General features: G+C 33.6%; 1 protein-coding gene and 1 pseudogene across 1 annotated transcript; both read left to right on the forward strand.

Annotated features, from left to right (window-relative positions):
• Window positions 1-14,684: 14,684 nt before the first annotated feature.
• On the forward strand, window positions 14,685-17,366 carry LOC112777412 (protein FAR1-RELATED SEQUENCE 5-like). Its single transcript, XM_025821783.1, has 3 exons — window positions 14,685-14,741; window positions 14,849-16,774; window positions 17,247-17,366. The coding sequence occupies exons 1-3, from the start codon at window positions 14,685-14,687 to the stop codon at window positions 17,364-17,366; spliced, it is 2,103 nt and encodes a 700-aa protein (XP_025677568.1).
• A 2,145-nt stretch (window positions 17,367-19,511) lies between these two features.
• On the forward strand, window positions 19,512-19,805 carry LOC112770583 (uncharacterized; annotated as a pseudogene).
• Window positions 19,806-20,111: the final 306 nt, after the last annotated feature.

Below are 20,111 nucleotides of genomic sequence, written 5' to 3' on the forward strand. Positions count from 1 at the left end.
AAGAAAACAAAAAAATTAAAAGAACTATACAAAGCAAAAACAAAGAAAATGCTTAATCTAAACTACCATTCACTTAATCATTGTCAATCTTTTCCAATCCCTGGCAACGGCGCCAAAAACTTGATACGCAAAAATTAAGATTTCACGTACAACCGGCAAGTATACCGGGTCGTATCAAGTAATAAAACTCACTAAGAGTGAGGTCGATCCCACAGAGATTGGTAGATTGAGAAACTTTAGTTAAATGGTAATTTTTAGTCAAGCCAATATGGTTTTGATTTCATGAAATTTGATTCTTGAATGTAATTGTAAACAGTTAAAGATAAATTGCAAGAAAGTAAAGATTGCAGAAATTTAAAGTGCAAAAATTAAATAACAGAATGATAAATTGCAAGGATGTAGAAGGGAATTGGGTAGTGTGGTATTCAAAGAACTAAAGAACAAAAGAGATGAGAATTAATGATGGAGAGATCATTAGGGATCAGAGATGTAAATTGTCATGAATTGACTTTGCTCATCTCCTTCTCAATCATGGGTATAGATCCATGGCGGATTGTGAATAATTGAATCCCATCTCTTGGCAATTCAATTTCTCTCAACACAATCAATTGCCACTCTTGTGATCTAATTGGTCATGAGAAGAGGTGAAGTTCAATTTCTAATCCAAGCCACACAACTTCCAGAATCTCAACTAAGGGAGGTTACATCTCACATACCAACCCAAAGTGTATTGATCAAAGAAATCATGAAAGGATAACTCTAAACTGAATAATATGGATTCTTTCTCAAGTTCACCATATAATTCATGTAAATTCAACCCTTCTCTCGAATGTAATTGAATCTGTGAAGAACAAGAGTCTCCTCTTAGATGAACCACTTGAATTGAGAAGAAAAAGAATGGTTGTCAACTCATTCAAAATAAACAGAGCTCCTCCCCCTAATGAAAATGGGGTTTAGTGAATCATAGCTCTAAATTCAACAATAAATGCAAAATTAGACATTCAAAAGTTGAATATTAAAGAAATGAAGAATGAAGAAGAAGAAGTTCTTAGAAAACTAAAACTCCAAGTTGCTTCCGAAAGTAACTTTTACAAAATCTATCTAAAAGTTTCTAAAATAGAAAAAAAACTAAAAAGTGTAAAAAAAAAAATCTAAGTGTGAAAAGTTCAGAAGCCTCTCTTCAAGTACAAAACTCTACACTATTTATACTACTCCTAAAACTCATTTGAAGGTCTTCAATTGGATTAGCAATGTGGGCTTTTTCTTTGTTAAATTCCTGGTCCAATGAAGGAAGTATTCCCCTTTGAAGAGGGTATAGAGAGCAAGAGCAAGTCCTCATCAACCCTAGCCCAACTGGGCGTTACTAGCAAACACGCCAGTTCACAGCACGTTGGCAACGTGCTATTGAATTTCCTGGGCACCAGGCTTGGGCGTTGTTGGCCTAAGTTATTGCCAAACACTTGACTCAGTTTTGATGCCCAAAGTTGCCTCTGGTTTGAGCTTTAATTTTGTACTTCACTATAGACTATTATACATGGTTGGAAAGCTCTGAATGTCAGATATCCAACGCAACTGAAAGCATCTCAATTGGATCTCTGTAGCTCAAGTTATGTTCCATTGAAGAAGACATAGTCAGGCTGCCTGGGCGTTTTTGGTGAATACGCCCGTGCCAACGTATTCAGATTCTGAAGCTCTAAATGAAGCCAGCTTTTGAAGCTTCAAATGAATGCCAACCCCATACTATGATATATGGTTGGAAATCTTTGGATGTTTACTTTCCAATGCCATTGAGAGTGCACCATTTGAAGCTCTAAAGCTCAAGATATACTCCATGCAAGGTGAAGAGGTCAGCTGGCCTTACTACAGGTTGATACCATGTTCATCTATGTACTTTCGGGGCAAGTTTCCTCCATCAAATTTAGTGTCCACCATTTTGTTCCATATATGTTTGGAAAGCTCTTGATTTCTACTTTCCAATGCCACTAGAATCCCCTCATTTGAAGTTTTCTAGCTCAAGATATACTCCTTTGAAGAGGGCAAGGTCAGGCTGCCTGGCGTTGTTGCCCAAGTTGTTGGCAAAACACGCCAGCAACAACGCTCGTCCTTCTTCTCTGGTGGCTTCCTGATGTTGTTGCCCAAGTTTTTGGCAAAACACACCAGCAACAACATGCAACCCTTCTCCTCCATTTTGTATGGGCGTTGTTGCCCAAGTTGTTGGCAAACACGCCAGTGACAATGCCCCTCCTCTACTCTCAACTCCATTTCCTTGTTTTTGGGGGCCTAAAGATGACTCTGATTTGAGCTTCCATTTTATGCTACATTATGAACAATTATATATCGTTGGAAAGCTCTGGATGTCAGCTTTCCAACACAATTAGAAGCATGTCAATTGGATCTCTGTGGATCAAGTTATACATCCTTGAAGAAGGTAAGGTCAAGCTGCCAACTCTGCTGAATACACACTAGCACGTTGCCAACTTGGTTTCCAAGTTGCCAACGTGCTTTTCCTCCTGGCTGCACCTAAATGGGCGTTGCCAACTTGGTCTCCAAGTTGCCAACTTGCTGTTCCTTCTTGCTCCAAGATTTTCTTGCTCCATTGTCTTCTTGCTTCATCACCTAACATAAACCAAAGAATTTTTCTCAAAGTTTTGCCATCTTATGCATTAATTTTCAAGGAAATCATTCACATCAACTTGCATATAAGCTTCTTGAATCATTTGCATAGATTATGCCAGATTTTATTTAATTCTTGGTTCATGAATGCATGGAGAAAAAACTCACAAAATTGCTCATTTATTTCAAAGAAAGTGAATGAAACTAAGCTAAAGCTAACTAAACTAACTAGTTAAAATAGCAAATATGCGAATGCATCACAACACCACACTTAAACCTTGCTTGTCCTCAAGCAAGAAAAGAATCATGCAATAGAGATTGACAATCCAAGGTTAGAAGAATAGCAAGTTAATGTTCATGGCAAGCTAGTTTTCTATGCATGCTACAATCACAAAAGAAATGTAAATGATTGATGCTTCTATCTAGCTCACTTTATGAAATCTTTTTCTTATAATTCTTCCTTGAAACAAGCTTTTGATTTTCTTATTAGCTTCTCCTTTTGGATGCTTTGCCCCATGAGTTAATAACAAAGCTACGATTCTAAATGCTTTGTTTTCAAGTATTATCACTTGATACATAAGCACCACAAACATTTGAATTAGAGGACTTCATTAAGCTCATTTTTTTCTTTTCTTGACTTTTTAATCATTGATGCTCAGAACCTTGAGCTTTGAGGGAGTGCTTTTGCACTTGAGCTTAGCCTTGACTTCTAAGTGTTTTATTTTCAAGCATTTGGCCTGATACATAAACACCACAAGTACTTAACAATGGACTTGTCATTGGTACTCAGAGCCTTCAGCTTTCTCATTCTTTCCCTTTTTCTTTTCTTGCCTTAATTGCATTTGCTTCTTCAAGGTTTTCATGATTTTCAAAAGATTTCACAAAATGTCCTAGATGAAAACTTCAATTAAATAAAATTTAATGTAATTGAACAACAATCAATCATACTAACTTTCCAATACTTGTATGCACATACTAAATTCTTCTTTAATTCCTTGTTTGTTTAAGATCATGATACTTTATTGCTTTTGAATTCACAAAACTCAAGTTGGTAGTCATAATGTCACAGCAGCATGTTGCAATTTAGAAATCAAACTATGCCTATTCATGCCACACATGTATATATACAGAGAAGGTAATAAGACAATCATGCAATTTAAAGTACTGGAAACAAATGAGAGGAAAAAGAACTTTACAACCTTGTAATTCATCTTCTCTATTTTTGTCATTTTCCTCCTATTCTCCCACTTCCCACACCAAACTTAGAATGATTGCTTGTCCTCAAGCAACAATTAGAACCGTGGCTGTGGGGCTAAGATAGATCATGAATGTCTTACACAATGAAATGTTAGTGATACATGTGTTGAAACAAGCAAAATTAAGAATAACTACCAAGGCAAAGAGAAACAAAGACACTGTGATTGCAAAAATAAGATGGTGTGCATGATACATTGCATAAAGATATAAGTGGCACACCAAACTTAGTGTGACACTCTCACTTGGAATTGATGCAAGTATCTAGCAAGGATTTGAAGCAAATTTTGTTGCATAGCAACACCAAACTTAGAATACAACCATATGTCAATTTATTTGAACCTAAACTAAACACAAGGAACTGTTATATGTTAAATACAATCACCAAGTGAAGAATCTGTCATGAATAAGGATGTTTGGGTGATGTATTAACAAACACAGTTAATAAAAGAAAGCAAAAAAAAAAGGAAATGATTAAAACAATCAAGAAAACTAAAATTGTCTAAATAGAAGAGAAAAAATATAACACTGCAGCGGCATTATGATTATGCAGACAAGTGGTGTTGTTGGATGATTTGCATAATAAAAAAAATAAGTGGCACACCAAACTTAGAATCTTAGTGTGACACTTCCATGTAAAATTGATGCAATCATCCAAAGGGATTGAAAACAAATTGTTGCAGGGCAATACCAAACTTAGAATGTGATCATATGCCAATTTATTGAAATTTAAACTAAACAGACAGAGAAAAAAAAGAACTAGACAAAGAAATAAAACGTTACCCAAGGTTGGTTGCCTCCCAACAAGCGCTCTTTTAGTGTCATTAGCTTGACATGTTGTTCCTCACTTTCTTCCTCTTCCTCCAGTTGGTTAAGAGGAATGACCTCAAGGGGGGAGAAGTTTCAACTGTTGTCCCCTTTCTTGGTCTCCTCTCAGCAAGCCTCCTTTTGTACATAGCTTGATTGAGCTTGCTTGCTGGTTCAGGGGAAGGATGTGTTGCAGTTGACCTTCTCTTGAATGTTGTCCTTGGTATCTTGGTCACAATCCTCTTCTTGGTGCTTTTGTTAATTGCCTTCACTTCTTGGATCTCAAGACATGGTTGCTGTGTGATTATTGGAGTTTTATCTTCATCAAGAGCCTCTTGAATTGGTGGTTCCATTAAATCGTCCTCCAAACAACTTTCTACTTCATTGGAGTGTGGACTCCCTTGGTTGTTTTCCTCCCTCACAACCTCCTTCTTCATTGGGATTTCACTTGGCATAAGGGCCTCTTTTTCTTGCTCTTCCAATTTCTCTTTTATAAATTGGTCTTCATCCTCAATGCTTGGCAATCCTAAGTGTTTCCTTATTTTCTCTAAGTGTCCATCCATCTTCTTGAAGAGGATTTCTTGTTCTTTCTAAGATTGTTCTTGTCTTTCTACGAATTCTCTAAACCATTGAAGGTGATCCTCAACTACTAGCTCCAAAGATGAAGGTTGAGAGTAATTTTGTGGATATGGATGTGTTGTGGTGAAGTCATTTTGGGGAGTATGGAAGGAGTTTTGTGACTTGTGAAATGAATTTTGTGAATTTTGAAATGAGTTTTGTGTATAGTGAAATGAATTTTGTGGTTGATGAATTGAATTGTATGAATTTTGGAAGGAATTTTGTGTTGAGGCAAACTCAAGTGGTGAAGAATTTTGATATGAAAAATTTGGAGGTGAGATTGGACAATTTTGCTTAAATGCATCTAGGGATGATGGCTCTTGATGGATGGGATAGGAAACATTGAATTCTCTTTGGTTTTGGCCTTCCCAATCACAATTTGGATAGTTGTCCCATTCATAGGAGTATGAATCATTTTGAGACATTGAGAAGTATCCCATTTGGTTTGATTGCTCACGATCCATCATTTCTTGTTGATATTCCCATCCACCATGAGGATAATGATATGAATCATTTTGTGGTGGTGGTTGATATCCCATATGATTCTCTTGCTCATCTTGTGTCTCTGAAGCAAATCTCCATGAATTGGAGTGCTCAGAATTTGTATTTTCTTGATGATATTTCCAGCCACCATTAGAGATTGGTGGTGATGGGTGATATCCCAGAAAGTTTGTTTGATCAAAAGATGAGATAAACTCCATTTAAGTTTTGTAAAACACAATCACCAAGGCAATTGAAATGCATGTCTCAGATGAAGATTTCTTAGTGAGGCAATAACACAAACACCTTAGTGTCAAAAAGAAAACAAAAAATTAAAAGAACTGTACAAAGCAAAAATAAAGAAAATGCTTAATCTAAACTACCATTCACTTAATCATTGTCAATCTTTTCCAATCCCCGGCAACGGCGCCAAAAACTTGATACGCAAAAATTAAGATTTCACGTACAACCGGCAAGTATACCGGGTCGTATCAAGTAATAAAACTCACTAAGAGTGAGGTCGATCCCACGGAGATTGGTAGATTGAGCAAATTTAGTTAAATGGTAATTTTTAGTCAAGCAAATATGGTTTTGATTTCATGAGATTTGATTCTTGAATGTAATGCAAACAGTTAAAGATAAATTGCAAGAAAGTAAAGATTGCAGAAATTTAAAGTGCAGAAATTAAATAACAGAATGATAAATTTCAAGGATGTAGAAGGGAATTGGGTAGTGGGTATTCAAAGAACTAAAGAACAAAAGAGATGAGAATTAATGATGGAGAGATCATTAGGGATCAGAGATGTAAATTGTCATGAATTGACTTTGCTCATCTCCTTCTCAATCATGGGTATAGATCCATGGCGGATTGTGAATAATTGAATCCCATCTCTTGGCAAATCAATTTCTCTCAACACAATCAATTGCCACTTTCGTGATCTAATTGGTCATGAGAAGAGGTGAAGTTCAATTTCTAATCCAAGCCACACAACTTCCAGAATCTCAACTAAGGGAGGTTACATCTCACATACCAACCCAAAGTGTATTGATCAAAGAAATCATGAAAGGATAAGTCTAAACTGAATAATATGGATTCTTTCTCAAGTTCACCATATAATTCATGTAAATTCAACCCTTTTCTCGAATGTAATTGAATCTATGAAGAACAAGAGTCTCCTCTTAGATGAACCACTTGAATTGAGAAGAAAAAGAATGGTTGTCAACTCATTCAAAATAAACAGAGCTCCTCCCCCTAATGAAAATGGGGTTTAGTGAATCATAGCTCTAAATTCAACAACAAATGCAAAATTAGACATTCAAAAGTTGAATAGTAAAGAAATGAAGAATGAAGAAGAAGAAGTTCTTAGAAAACTAAAATTCCAAATTGCTTCCGAAAGTAACTTTTACAAAATCTATCTAAAAGTTTCTAAAATAAAAAAAAACTAAAAACTGTAAAAAAAATAAAAATCTAAGTGTGAAAAGTTCAGAAGCCTCTCTTCAAGTACAAAACTCTACTCTATTTATACTACTCCTAAAACTCATTTGGAGGTCTTCAATTGGATTAGCAATGTGGGCTTTTCCTTTGTTAAATTCCTGGTCCAATGAAGGAAGTATTCCCCTTTGAAGAGAGTATAGAGAGCAAGAGCAAGTCCTCATCAACCCTGGCCTAACTGGGCGTTACTGGCAAACACGCCAGTTCACAGCATGTTGGCAACGTGCTATTGAATTTCCTGGGCACCATGCTTGGGCGTTGTTGGCCTAAGTTATTGCCAAACACTTGACTCAGTTTTGATGCCCAAAGTTGCCTCTGGTTTGAGCTTCAATTTTGTGCTTCACTATAGACTATTATACATGGTTGGAAAGCTCTGAATGTCAGCTTTCCAACGCAACTAAAAGCACCTCAATTGGATCTCTGTAGCTCAAGTTATATTCCATTGAAGAAGACATGGTCAGACTGCCTAGGCATTTTTGGTGAACACGCCCGTGCCAACGTGTTCAGATTCTGAAGCTCTAAATGAGGCCAGCTTTTGAAGCTTCAAATGAATGCCAACCCCATACTATAATATATGGTTGGAAATCTCTGGATGTTTAATTTCCAATGCCGTTGAGAGTGCACCATTTGAAGCTCTAAAGCTCAAGATATACTCCATGGAAGGTGAAGAGGTCAGCTGGCCTTACTACAGGTTGATACCATGTTCATCTATGTACTTTCGGGGCAAGTTTCCTCCATCAAATTTAGTGTCCACCATGTAGTGCCATATATGCTTGGAAAGCTCTTGATTTCTACTTTACAATGTCAATGAAATCACCTCATTTGGAGTTTTCTAACTCAAGATATATTCCTTTGAAGAGGGCAAGGTCAGGCTGCCTAGCGTTGTTGCCCAAGTTGTTGGCAAAACACGCCAGCAACAACGCTCGTCCTTCTTCTCTGGTGGCTTCCTGGTGTTGTTGCCCAAGTTATTGGAAAAATATGCCAGCAACAACGTGCAACCCTTCTCCTCCATTTTGTATGGGCGTTGTTGCCCAAGTTGTTGGCAAACACGCCAGTGACAACGCCCCTCCTCTACTGTCAACTCCATTTCCTTGTTTTTGGGGGCCTAAAGATGACTCTTATTTGAGCTTCTATTTTATGCTACATTATGGACTATTATATATTGTTGGAAAGCTCTGGATGTCAGCTTTCTAACACAACAAGAAGCATGTCAATTGGATCTCTGTGGATCAAGTTATGCATCCTTGAAGAAGGTAAGGTCAAGCTGCCAACTCTGCTGAATACACACTAGCACGTTGCCAACTTGGTTTCCAAGTTGCCAACGTGCTGCTCCTCCTGGCTGCACCTAAATGGGCGTTGCCAACTTGGTCTCCAAGTTGCCAACTTGCTGTTCCTCCTTGCTCCAAGATTTCCTTGCTCCATTGTCTTCTTGCTTCATCACCTAACATAAACCAAAGAATTTTTCTCAAAGTTTTGCCATCTTATGCATTAATTTTCAAGGGAATCATTCACATCAACTTGCATATAAGCTTCTTGAATCATTTGCATAGATTATGCCAGATTTCATTTAGTTCTTGGTTCATGAATGCATGGAGAAAAAACTCACAAAATTGCTCATTTATTTCAAAGAAAGTGAATGAAACTAAGCTAAAGCTAACTAAACTAACTAGTTAAAATAGCAAATATGCGAATGCATCAAATAAAAAAATAAAAAGTTTTAAAAAACTAAATTTTTTATTTCTGAATTTTTAAATTTTATTATTAAATGTTTTTTATTTAAATAATAAAAATAAAATAAATTCCAGTAATATCTAATAAACAACATATCTGTAAATTTATTATTTTTTTTATTTTTAAACATAAAAATTATTTTTTTCTAATTCTAAAAAATTAAAAAATTCCAAAAATATACAAGAAATAAAAAAATTAAAATTTTAAGTTTTTTAAATTAATTTATTCTTAACTTGTGAACACGTGCAGCAAAAAAAAGTCAACTGTCTGTATGTAGCATTATCCGGTGAATAAAAAAATAAAAAATATTTTTAAAAAATAAAAAATATTAAAAACCTAAATATTTTATTTTTGAATTTTTAAATTATATTATTAAATGTTTTTTATTTAAATAATAAAAATAAAATAAAGTCCAGCAATATCTAATAAACAATAGATCTGTAAATTTATTATTTTTTATTTTTAAACATTAAAAATATTTTTTCTAATTCTAAAAAATTAAAAAATTCCAAAAATATACAAGAAATAAAAAAAATAAAATTTTAAGTTTTTTAAATTAATTTATTCTTAACTTGTGAACAAGTGCAACAAAATAAAAGTCAACTGTCTGTCGTAGCATTATCCGGTGAATAAAAAAATAAAAAATATTTTTAAAAAATAAAAAATTTTAAAAACCTAAATTTTTTGTTTTTGAATTTTTAAATTATATTATTAAATATTTTTTATTTAAATAATAAAAATAAAATAAAGCCCAACAATATCTAGTAAACAACAGATATATAAATTTATTATTTTTTTAATTTTGAAACTAAAAAAAATATTTTTCCTAATTGTAAAAATTTAAAAAATTCCAAAAATATCCAAAAAATAAAAAATTAAAATTTTATATTTTTTAAATTATTTTATTCTTAATTTGTGAACAAGTGTAGCTAAAAAATGTCAACTATCTAGGTGTAGCATTATCCGGTGAATAAAAAATAAAAAAATTTAAAAAAAATAAAAAATTTTTAAAAACCTAAATGTTTATTTTTGAATGTTTAAATTATATTATTAAATGTTTTTTATTTAAATAATAAAAATAAAATAAAGTCCAGTAATATCTAATAAACGGCGAAAGCTAGTGCACTCCGGACAAACTAGAGAGTGCAGCACTCCTTGAAAAGTAACCTGCTATCAAAAGTTATCAGGTAAATTAAATTTATTTATTATTATTAATTTTTTTTATTCGTATGGGCTGAACAAATAACAATACACACCAAAAAACCTAAACCCCTCTCTCAACTCTCAACCCTGTAATGTTCAAAAAAAAAAGGAACTCTCAACCCTGTTATAGCATCCTCTACCGCCGTAAGGAGAGACAGCGACGCCGCCGTCCATTGTGCTCAGGGGCCACCGCCGCAGGGAGTGAGAAACTGCCATCGTTCGATGCGTTGTGGTCGAGCTCCAAGTCTCCCCCTGTTCACTCTCACGATCTCAAAAATCCCCAAACAAAAATTAAACCCTAGCTTCTTCAAAGGTTCTGCCGTCGCCGTCCGGGGTTGTCGGTGCCTCCGCGTCTCCGTCCTTCCCCGTGTCCCGAACCCAGGCCCTGTCTCCTAGCTCGGCACGTCGTCCTCATCCTCGCTGGCTTCTCTGTTCGAGGCTTGGAGCAGCTCGCTGTCGTGTAGCCCCTCGCCCCTCGACGCTCGCCGTAGTCTCTCCACTCGCCGTCCTGCTGTCCATCGAAGGTTAGTGGCACTGCTTTCACTTTTTCGGTTATTACTTTTATGCTCTGTTTAGTGATTTGAGTATTTGACTGATTTATGAATGTGAACTAGTGAATGTAAATCAGATAATTGATTTTGTGTTGTTGAAATTATTGCTAGTTATGGATTTTTTGAAATTATCCTGCTGTTTTCACTGATTTCTGCTTATTCTGTTTTTTTTTCTCTTTAAATTTTGAAGTTTGAATGAAGTCTGATCTGATCTGCTACATTTTTGTATTTTAATTACCTAAAGTCCCAAAAAAGATTTTCTTTTTTTGGGTTTTCTTTTCAGTACGCTCATATTTTTAGAATTTTGCTGGTTAGACTAATTAAACAGAAAGAAAAATGAACTTCAAGAATGTTTAGTGCATTTAAATTAATTTAATGTTGAATCTGTTGTGCTGTTGGTAATAATTTTTTTTATTGGATTTATCCTTTGAGAGCTGCTGTTAGTGTGGTTTGGTGTTGCCTTATTGATTTCAGTTGTTGATTTTTGGATATGTGATATAAGAATGAGGCTGAATCGTGCTATAAGAATTTTTTTTGAAGCAAGTGAACTATGAATATTTATCAAGTCTTTTTAAGCTTTTATTATCAGAATATGTTAGCATATAGTTCAAAAGGCCCTTTAAAACAATTTCTATGGTTAAAGCATAAAATATTGTTATCTGAAGAAGAGTTTTTCTAAATATTAATCTTAAATACTTTTAAAAAAGTCATTTGATATACTTCAGATTATTAGATTCCTTCTGAGGTATTTGATGACTTTAGATTAGGTTAGAAGAGTATTTGGGATATTTATAGAACTTGAGACAATCATAAAAAAGAATCTCTTAACTAAAATAAGTGAGGAGTATAAAATATAAAGAGTTAAGAGTTCAAAAGATGCTGCCTTATTGATTTCAGTTATGGTTTTATGGATGATTATTTGATTTCTGACTGTGTTGCTGCTGTTTTTAACATTTAAACAAAAAGAAAAATGAAATTCAAGAATGTTTAGTGCTTTTAAATTAATTTAATGTTGAATCTGTTGTGCTGTTGGCAATAGTTTTTTTATTGGATTTATCCTTTGAGAGCTGTTGTTAGTGTGGTTTGGTGTTGCCGTATTGATTTCAGTTTTTGATTTTTGGATATGTGATATAAGAATGAGGTTCAATCGTGCTATAAGAATTTTTTTTTGAAGCAAGTGAACTATAAATATTTATCAAGTGTTTTAAGCTTTTATTATCAGAATATGTTAGCATATAGTTCAAAAGGCCCTTTAAAACAATTTCTATGGTTAAAGAATAAAATATCGTTATCTGAAGAGGAGTTATTCTAAATATTAATCTTAAATACTTTTATAAAAGTCATTTGATATACTTCAGATTATTAGATTCCCTCTGAGGTCTTTGATGACTTTAGATTAGGTTAGAAGAGTATTTGGGATATTTATAGAACTTGAAACAATCATAAAAAAGAATCTCTTAACTAAAATAAGTGAGGAGTATAAAATATAAAGAGTTAAGAGTTCAAAAGATGCTGCCTTATTGATTTCAGTTATGGTTTTATGGATGATTATTTGATTTCTGACTGTGTTGCAGCTGTTTTTAACATTTAAACAGAAAGAAAAATGAACTTCAAGAATGTTTAGTGCATTTAAATTAATTTAATGTTGAATCTGTTGTGCTGTTGGCAATAGTTTTTTTATTGGATTTATCCTTTGAGAGCTGCTGTTAGTGTGGTTTGGTGTTGCCTTATTGATTTCAGCTTTTGATTTTTGGATATGTGATATAAGAATGAGGTTCAATCGTGCTATAAGAATTTTTTTTGAAGCAAGTGTACTATAAATATTTATCAAGTCTTTTAAGCTTTTATTATCAGAATATGTTAGCATATAGTTCAAAAGGCCCTTTAAAACAATTTCTATGGTTAAAGAATAAAATATCGTTATCTGAAGAGGAGTTATTCTAAATATTAATCTTAAATACTTTTAAAAAAGTCATTTGATATACTTCAGATTATTAGATTCCCTCTGAGGTCTTTGATGACTTTAGATGAGGTTAGAAGAGTATTTGGGATATTTATAGAACTTGAGACAATCATAAAAAAGAATCTCTTAACTAAAATAAGTGAGGAGTATAAAATATAAAGAGTTAAGAGTTCAAAAGATGCTGCCTTATTAGATTTGAGTTATGGTTTTATGGATGATTATTTGATTTCTGATTGTGTTGCTGCTGTTTTTAACATTTAAACAGAAATAAAAATGAACTTCAAGTTATGAATATGTGTTGTTCAAACTGGTTTCATGGTTGCTCAGATTTATTTTATGAAGTTAACATTAGATTATCAAGTTCAATTTTGTATAATTTCTGTAAAATTTAAATATTGTTTTTACAGGCACAAAGGAATAACCGGACAATTGAAGATTGAGGGATTTTCAGATTTGTTATTTGAGTCGTGGCAACTTTGTAGCAGAGCATCGCACAAATTTTTTGGTATGTACTATTGCAGAGTATTTAAAATAGAATTCTGGTCAGACCATAAACCCATATCTCTAGCAATTCTATGATTGTAATGCTAGGGATTCTTCTATAATCAATAATTTTTAACGAGAAATTTTGTAGCATTGTGTTGATAGGAGCTCTTATTTCTCTATCAGTTAATGATTCTGGAATTTTGAAAGGTTCATTTTCTTCTGATATGGGAGTGTTCAAACTGGTATTTTGCTTGCTCAAAAATGGTATAAGGCTAATGTTAGATTATCAACTCTAATTTTTTTATAATTTCTATAACATTTTTATAAAATTTTTCTATAGACATAAAGTAACAATTAAGATTGAGGGCTTGTTCAATTTACTGTTTGTTGAGTTGTTATGAATTTGTGGAAATGTGTCCCCGCTTTCTTGCCATGTGATTCTCAAATTTATAATTTATTAAAAGAGAACCCATATAGTGATATAATAAACTAATACCCCTTGTGATAGTAGGAGCTTTGCTATAATGTATAGTCAACAATGTTGTAGAAATGTGATGCTAGGAGCTCTTCTTTCTTTATCTATTTAATAAACTAATACCTCTTGTGTTGAAGTTGAATCTTTCTAGCATTTTTGTTACAAATTTTTTATTTTCATGACCTTTTTTATTCTTTTTACTCTTTATGTTTGATTCTTGTGGCATTTAAAATTTTTCTCATTAAGGAAGACTTTTGTTTTGCCACGTCTTTAGTTCTGCGACATTGCTAAATTTATTGTTGGTTATCTACTTTACATGCAAAATTTGAAGAATAAAAACTAGTTAGTTTTTCTTTATGTTGTCATATTGTATTGTTTCGAGTCATATTTTGGACTAGAGATCAAGAACTTGTGCTATGTTACTTTTTTTTTCTTTATCTTTTTTCAAGTCATTTCATTATAGTAGTTTTTTATACTTGAAATTTACAATAATATTGAATAACACAAAGCCTATATTTTCAAAATATTTACCAGAAAAATAATTTTAATATGATTTTCATTCATTGCAAGAAGCTAGTAACAACATGAATCTTGGATTAGCATTCATTTCTCTATTAGAGTGGTAGGAGTAACGGAAAAAAATACGGAAATATATTTTATAGTAATATTGATTCATGAGTGCTATTTTTATGTTTTGTTATTATGCTATTTGCGTGATTTGGTTGTTGTACTTTGGAAGTGCGAATGTTGTGTTGGTAAAATATTTTTTTATTTGTGATATATCCTTGTGATTTATTTGTAATTGTTTTATATTTTAATATTTTTGTATTTTGAAGAAGAGAATCTTGGACTTCATTTCGTGGTATTTTGTGCCTATTTTTGTCATATGGTACTTACTTTCATACTTGTGAATATCTCAAATATTTTGTACTTGTGTCATTTCATAAATATAAATATTTTTCGTTTTATTTTGTTGTAATAATATGCAGTAAAGTATAGCATTCGACAAAAATGGTTGATTCGATCGAAGAGTCATCGCATAATCAAATAGGGAATGTTTCAGCTGAGGTACATCTTTTTAGCTGGATTATTCCAACACTTTAAATTTTAAGCTTTATTCTTGTTTGAAAGTATATTTAGAACGTTGCGGTCTGTTGTTGTCTAATGGACTTCAGGAAATGGACGAATTGTTAGTTGATAGTGATGGCAATGATGTTGAAAACCTATTACTGAATAGTACAGGAAGTATCGGTCGGGTTAATTTCATAGGTTTGAGCGTTGATGCTGCTAAGAAGTATGTATTTTCAGACCTTGATGTTGCGTATGCTTTTTACAATGCATTTGGGAGGGTCAATGGATTTTCAATTAGGAAGTTCAAGGTTGGGCGAAGTGAGATTGATAAGCGCATACTCTGGCAAACATTTGTGTGTTCGAGACAGGGATATCGTATTTTCAGAGGGGTTGATGAAACAAATAGGAAGAGAGCTCCAAAGCCAGAGACTAGGTGTGGGTGTGTAGCACAAATGCGAGTTCACATAGATGTTGGTAGGGACTGGTGGTATACAACATTATTTCAAAATGAACATAATCATGAGTTAGTACCGCCAACTTTGAGCCGGCTGTTGAGATCGCAACGGAGAATGACTGATCAAGAAATTCAAAGAATGAACGACATGAGAGATGCTGGAATTTCTACAACCCAAATCTATATGCAATTTTCCGAGCAATCTGGTGGTTTTGAAAATGTTAGATTTCGAAGAAAAGACATGTACAACCAAATAGAAAAGCAAAGGCAATTGATGGAAAGTGATGTGACCGAAACGTTGAAGTACCTAAAGAAGCGGAAGAAATTAGATCCAAAGTTTTACTGGAGCTACGAGGTGGATAATAATGGTGTGTTTCGGCACCTAATCTGGATGGACGGGAAGAGCCGTGTTGACTTTGAAGTATTTGGTGATGTTATGGCCTTTGATGCAACTTACAAGAAAAACAAGTACAAGTTTCCATTGGTAGTTTTTTCAGGAGTGAACCATCACCTTCAAACAATAGTTTTTGGCAGTGCAATTGTAGCTGATGAAGGAGAAGGAACTTACATATGGCTGTTACAGAGATTCGTGGAAGCAATGAATGGAAAACGACCAAATGCTGTGATAACTGATGGTGCCAAGGCTATGAAGCTTGCAATTGAAAAGGTCTTTCCAGATGCACATCATAGGTTGTGCGGATGGCATTTGTTAAGAAATGCCACATCCAATGTCTCCAACCCCAAGTTTACCCAACAATTCAGGAAATGCATGCTTGGCGATTATGAGATTGATGAGTTTGAGGAGAGGTGGGCGTCAATGGTGAATAGTTTTGGGGTTAAGAACATGGAGTGGGTTGAGACCACTTATGGGATTAAAGATATGTGGGCTACAGCACATATGAGAGGCAAATTCTTTGCCGGGTTGAGAACTACATCGAGGTGTGAGGCACTACATTCGCAAGTTGCTAGGTTTGTAAAATCTGGCTATAGCATTAAGGAATTCCTCCATCACTTCCGCCGGTGGATGGGTTTGTTGCGGAATAATGAGGCTGAGGCTGACTATTACACCTCATACGGGTTTCCGATAATGCAAACACAGGTGCAAGCATTGGAGCGATCAGGAGCAAGTGTTTATACAAGGGAGGTGTTCTACTTGTTTCGATCATTATTGTTGAAAGCGTCAAGTGTGATAATAGTTGATTGGCGAGAGACTTCATATAGTGTGAACTATGATGTACGAAAATATTGTGAGTTAACAAGAAAATGGGTTGTATCTTATTGGCCTGGTAGCAGTGAGTTTAGGTGTTCATGTCAACGAATGGAATCATTTGGCATTCCATGTGTTCATATCATTCGTCTGTTGATATATCTTCAAATTACAGAGTTACCTGAGTCACTGATATTGAAGCGGTGGACCATGAAAGCAAAAGAGGCTCATATAAGGTTGGAGCAGCAGGGATCGTTAGTTGGAGATGGAAGTTATGAGAGTAGGATTGCTGCTATGAATGATGAGCTGGAGGGCTTGCCATTTGCTGCTTGCGGAGATTTAAGTGATTTTAAGGATGTTATGGAGTGGGTCAGAAACAAATATTAATACTCTATGGTAATTGCAAAAACTTTACAGAGTAATAAGTTAAGCTTCAAGAAAGCATTTTAAAAATAAAGTTGAATTTTTTCTCATTAAAATTCAGTTAAACGAAATCATAACACACTAACATATAAAAACAAAATAATTATTTTACAAAAGATCATACTATTTGTCTGATTTTCTCAATAAAATTCATACTTGCGCTTTTATTTCATATTTTTAATTGAAAAGATAGCAAAAAATCAATTAAAAATAAATTTATCAACAAAGATAGTAACCATTACTACAACATTAATTAAAGCTTGAATGAAGGAAAGCTTTACGGCCGCAGTAGTTTGTGTTGAATTAAAAAATTAACTAAATTATTTAATGATGATAAATATTATTTTTAGGCAAATTAAATCATTAGTGTTGATTATTGATAACTGTATGTTGCTAATTATTTATTAAAACATTGCAGGCCAAAATTTTGTCTAGTAACCAAAATTGGAATGAAAATAAAAACATCAAGACTAGTGGGCTGGTTAATGAAGTGAAGCCCAACAATAACAAAGCCAAAGAAATCAAAAGGGTTGTCTAATGAATATTTGATCCAAGCACGAGTTGATTTCAAATCCCCCATCTTGCTTCCAAAACAACGTTCTTTTCCCCTGTCTCGTTCAAATCACATAACTCAGAAAAAGTAACAAAGAGAGCTTAGTTCCTAAGCTAGTCATGAAAGAAGATGGAAATAGAAGGTTAAGTAAAGAAGGGTAAGGTCTAATCAACCATTTTCAAACCACATCAAGAAAAGATCAGAAGGTTAAAGGTAACCTATTTCCTTAAACATGCAACACACTTTCTTCTCTTCATCTTCAACTCTCTGCCACTATGATTTGAGCTATATGGAAAAGAGAATTTCTGTTCTTTACTGGTGTGTATCTAGGTCACAAGTGATTCTTGGGGACCAAGTTGGTTTTCAAGGGTTCAAATTCGATTTACCATTAGAAGACTTTTGTGGTTGTTGTTTTATGGCTTTGGGTCAAGATAGAGAAGTCAGAAACAAATTTTCCATTGTGAGGATTAATGGGAAAAAGTGAGACAGTGGGTTGGTGAATCTCAAGGCTCAAGAAGTTGACTTAGGAAGAGCAACCAAGCAACATACAAAGAGATAAAAGAAGATTTTCTGTTCTTACAAAAGTAAGGAGAGATAACCAGTGTATTGATGTTTTGTTCTGTGAAGTGTTCGTTGAAGAAGTTCAAACATGCTGGTGTTAGCTTCTCTCTTCTCTGTTGTGTTCTGTTTTCTGATATTCATTAGAAAAAAAAAATTGTCTCATAAATTTTTGCTGCTAAGTTCAAACAAAACCAGAGTTGAAAGATTGTTTGAAAGGTGTCATTTCAGTAACTTAAAAAGAAGGCATAGATTCAACCCCTCATTTTCTAAGCCTACCACAACCTTCAGTTTGTTCATTTTATATCTGAATATCGGGTTCACTTCTTTCTACAGTCTTATGACATACACCACAGCAAAAACTAATTAATTCTACGTAATTGGTTATTTTTGGATTTTATTCTGTATATATAATTACCAAAAATTAAATTAAATTTATACACATTTAGAAAGAAAAAGTAAAAAGAAAAATATTAGACAAATAAAATTTTAAAAAATAGCTCATGCAAGAATTATTTAATATGGGTAATTACTAATGAACAATAGCAAAAATATAGTATCACATCATGATGCCTTCAGTGTGTCAAAAAGCAAAAGAAGAAAGAAATTAGCATTGCCCAGATTCGAACCTAAGACCTTCAATGTGTTAAGTTGACGTGATAACCAACTACACCACAACACCATTTAATGTCTTTTATATTCTGTTTAATATAAATGAATACTAAAATGCATCCATGAATTGTGGTCGGTCAATGTGATGTGGCTCTGGCCTTTGGAACCCTGAAAAGTGAAAATGGAAAGCCCCTAAAATATTAAAACAATAAAACATCTCATGTGCCATCGCTCATTGCAGTTGCGCCAACACCCCACGCCACTGCCTCACACAATTAAGGTCTCTCTCTCTCGTTCGGTTTCATTGTATCTGTAATTTTAGAAGCTATGATTTCTAAGCATATTTTATAGAGTATTCAGTGGGATTGACCGTTTGGTAATCATGCTTTTGTAATTTTCTCATTACGAACATGTTTATATTGTCATCATAATAAACATATTAACCTTCTTTAATAATTTTAATTTATGAAAGAAAAATAAACAGACAAAAAATAAAATACAAATTACCGTTTGCCTCTGTATTTGATGGAAACAGAATAAAATTCATGATATTCCCCGCAAGACACTCAGATTTGATGTGGTATCTTGTGGAATTCATTATATATTGTACATTGATATCATACGAAATTATTGTATTTAAAGGTATTATGTTGTAGCTGTATCAAATTTCCAAAGTGTGCTTCTTGAGTTAGGGTCTTTGAGGGAAAGAAAGGATCTGAAGATAAAATAGACTTTATCAAATGTGTGCATTATTAATTATTTCACCTTTCAATCATATAATAACAATCTTTTTTTTGGATTATCATTCACATGGTAGGTGTAAAAGATAGTTATTTTTTATTGACGTGACGAGATATAATTAAATGCAAGTGTGAATCTGTTTTATATTTCTTTAAAATCAAATTCTTATTTGAAGAGGAGGGAAAAAAATTGAAATAAATGGTTTCGTTGTGTTTAGACTAAGGAATGGGAAACAAGAAGAAGAAGGCTCAAATGTTTGTCAAACTACTGTCTGCTGCTGGGACTGGATTTTTCTATGTGAAGAGGAAGCCAAGGCAGTTCACAGAGAAGCTCGAGCTTCGCTAGTACGATCCAAGGGTTAACCGCCATGTTCTCTTTACAGAGGCTAAGATTAAGTGATACACCACCTCAGTTTCATTTCGATGATCATGGCTACATTCTTGTAGCTGGAACAATTTAGTACTGTTTTCTTTGAAACAGTAAGTTTGAATAATGCCAATCTGTATTTTTTTACTTCTCTGCTTTGTGTACATGTTTCTTAACAACGTAAAATGGTTGCTGAGTTTTTATAGAATTAGGAGATCGTTACCTCACTAGAAGCATTAATGGTTAATCTAATCCACCTTGTATATGGGATATGTTGATAGGTCTGAGCTATAAGAATTTCCTATACTAAAAATCATAAAATAATTATTGTACGTCGATTAAAATAAAATGCTCAAGGAACAAATGGAAATTAAAAGTAACACTTTAATCACATCTTGTAACACAAATAAATATTTATGATCAATTTTGTTAAATGGACACATGCTCCTCGAA

The sequence above is a fragment of the Arachis hypogaea genome, chromosome 3, assembly GCF_003086295.3.
Source record: "Arachis hypogaea cultivar Tifrunner chromosome 3, arahy.Tifrunner.gnm2.J5K5, whole genome shotgun sequence".
In the NCBI taxonomy this organism is placed as follows: Eukaryota; Viridiplantae; Streptophyta; class Magnoliopsida; order Fabales; family Fabaceae; genus Arachis; species Arachis hypogaea.

Excerpts from the sequence above, each read along its gene's own strand:
- LOC112777412 (XM_025821783.1), top strand. The coding sequence starts at position 14,685 with ATGGTTGATTCGATCGAAGAGTCATCGCATAATCAAATAGGGAATGTT. Across the intron at positions 14,742-14,848 it reads TAGGGAATGTTTCAGCTGAG|GAAATGGACGAATTGTTAGT; the intron begins GTACATCTTTTT and ends AATGGACTTCAG. Across the intron at positions 16,775-17,246 it reads TTAAGGATGTTATGGAGTGG|GCCAAAATTTTGTCTAGTAA; the intron begins GTCAGAAACAAA and ends AAAACATTGCAG.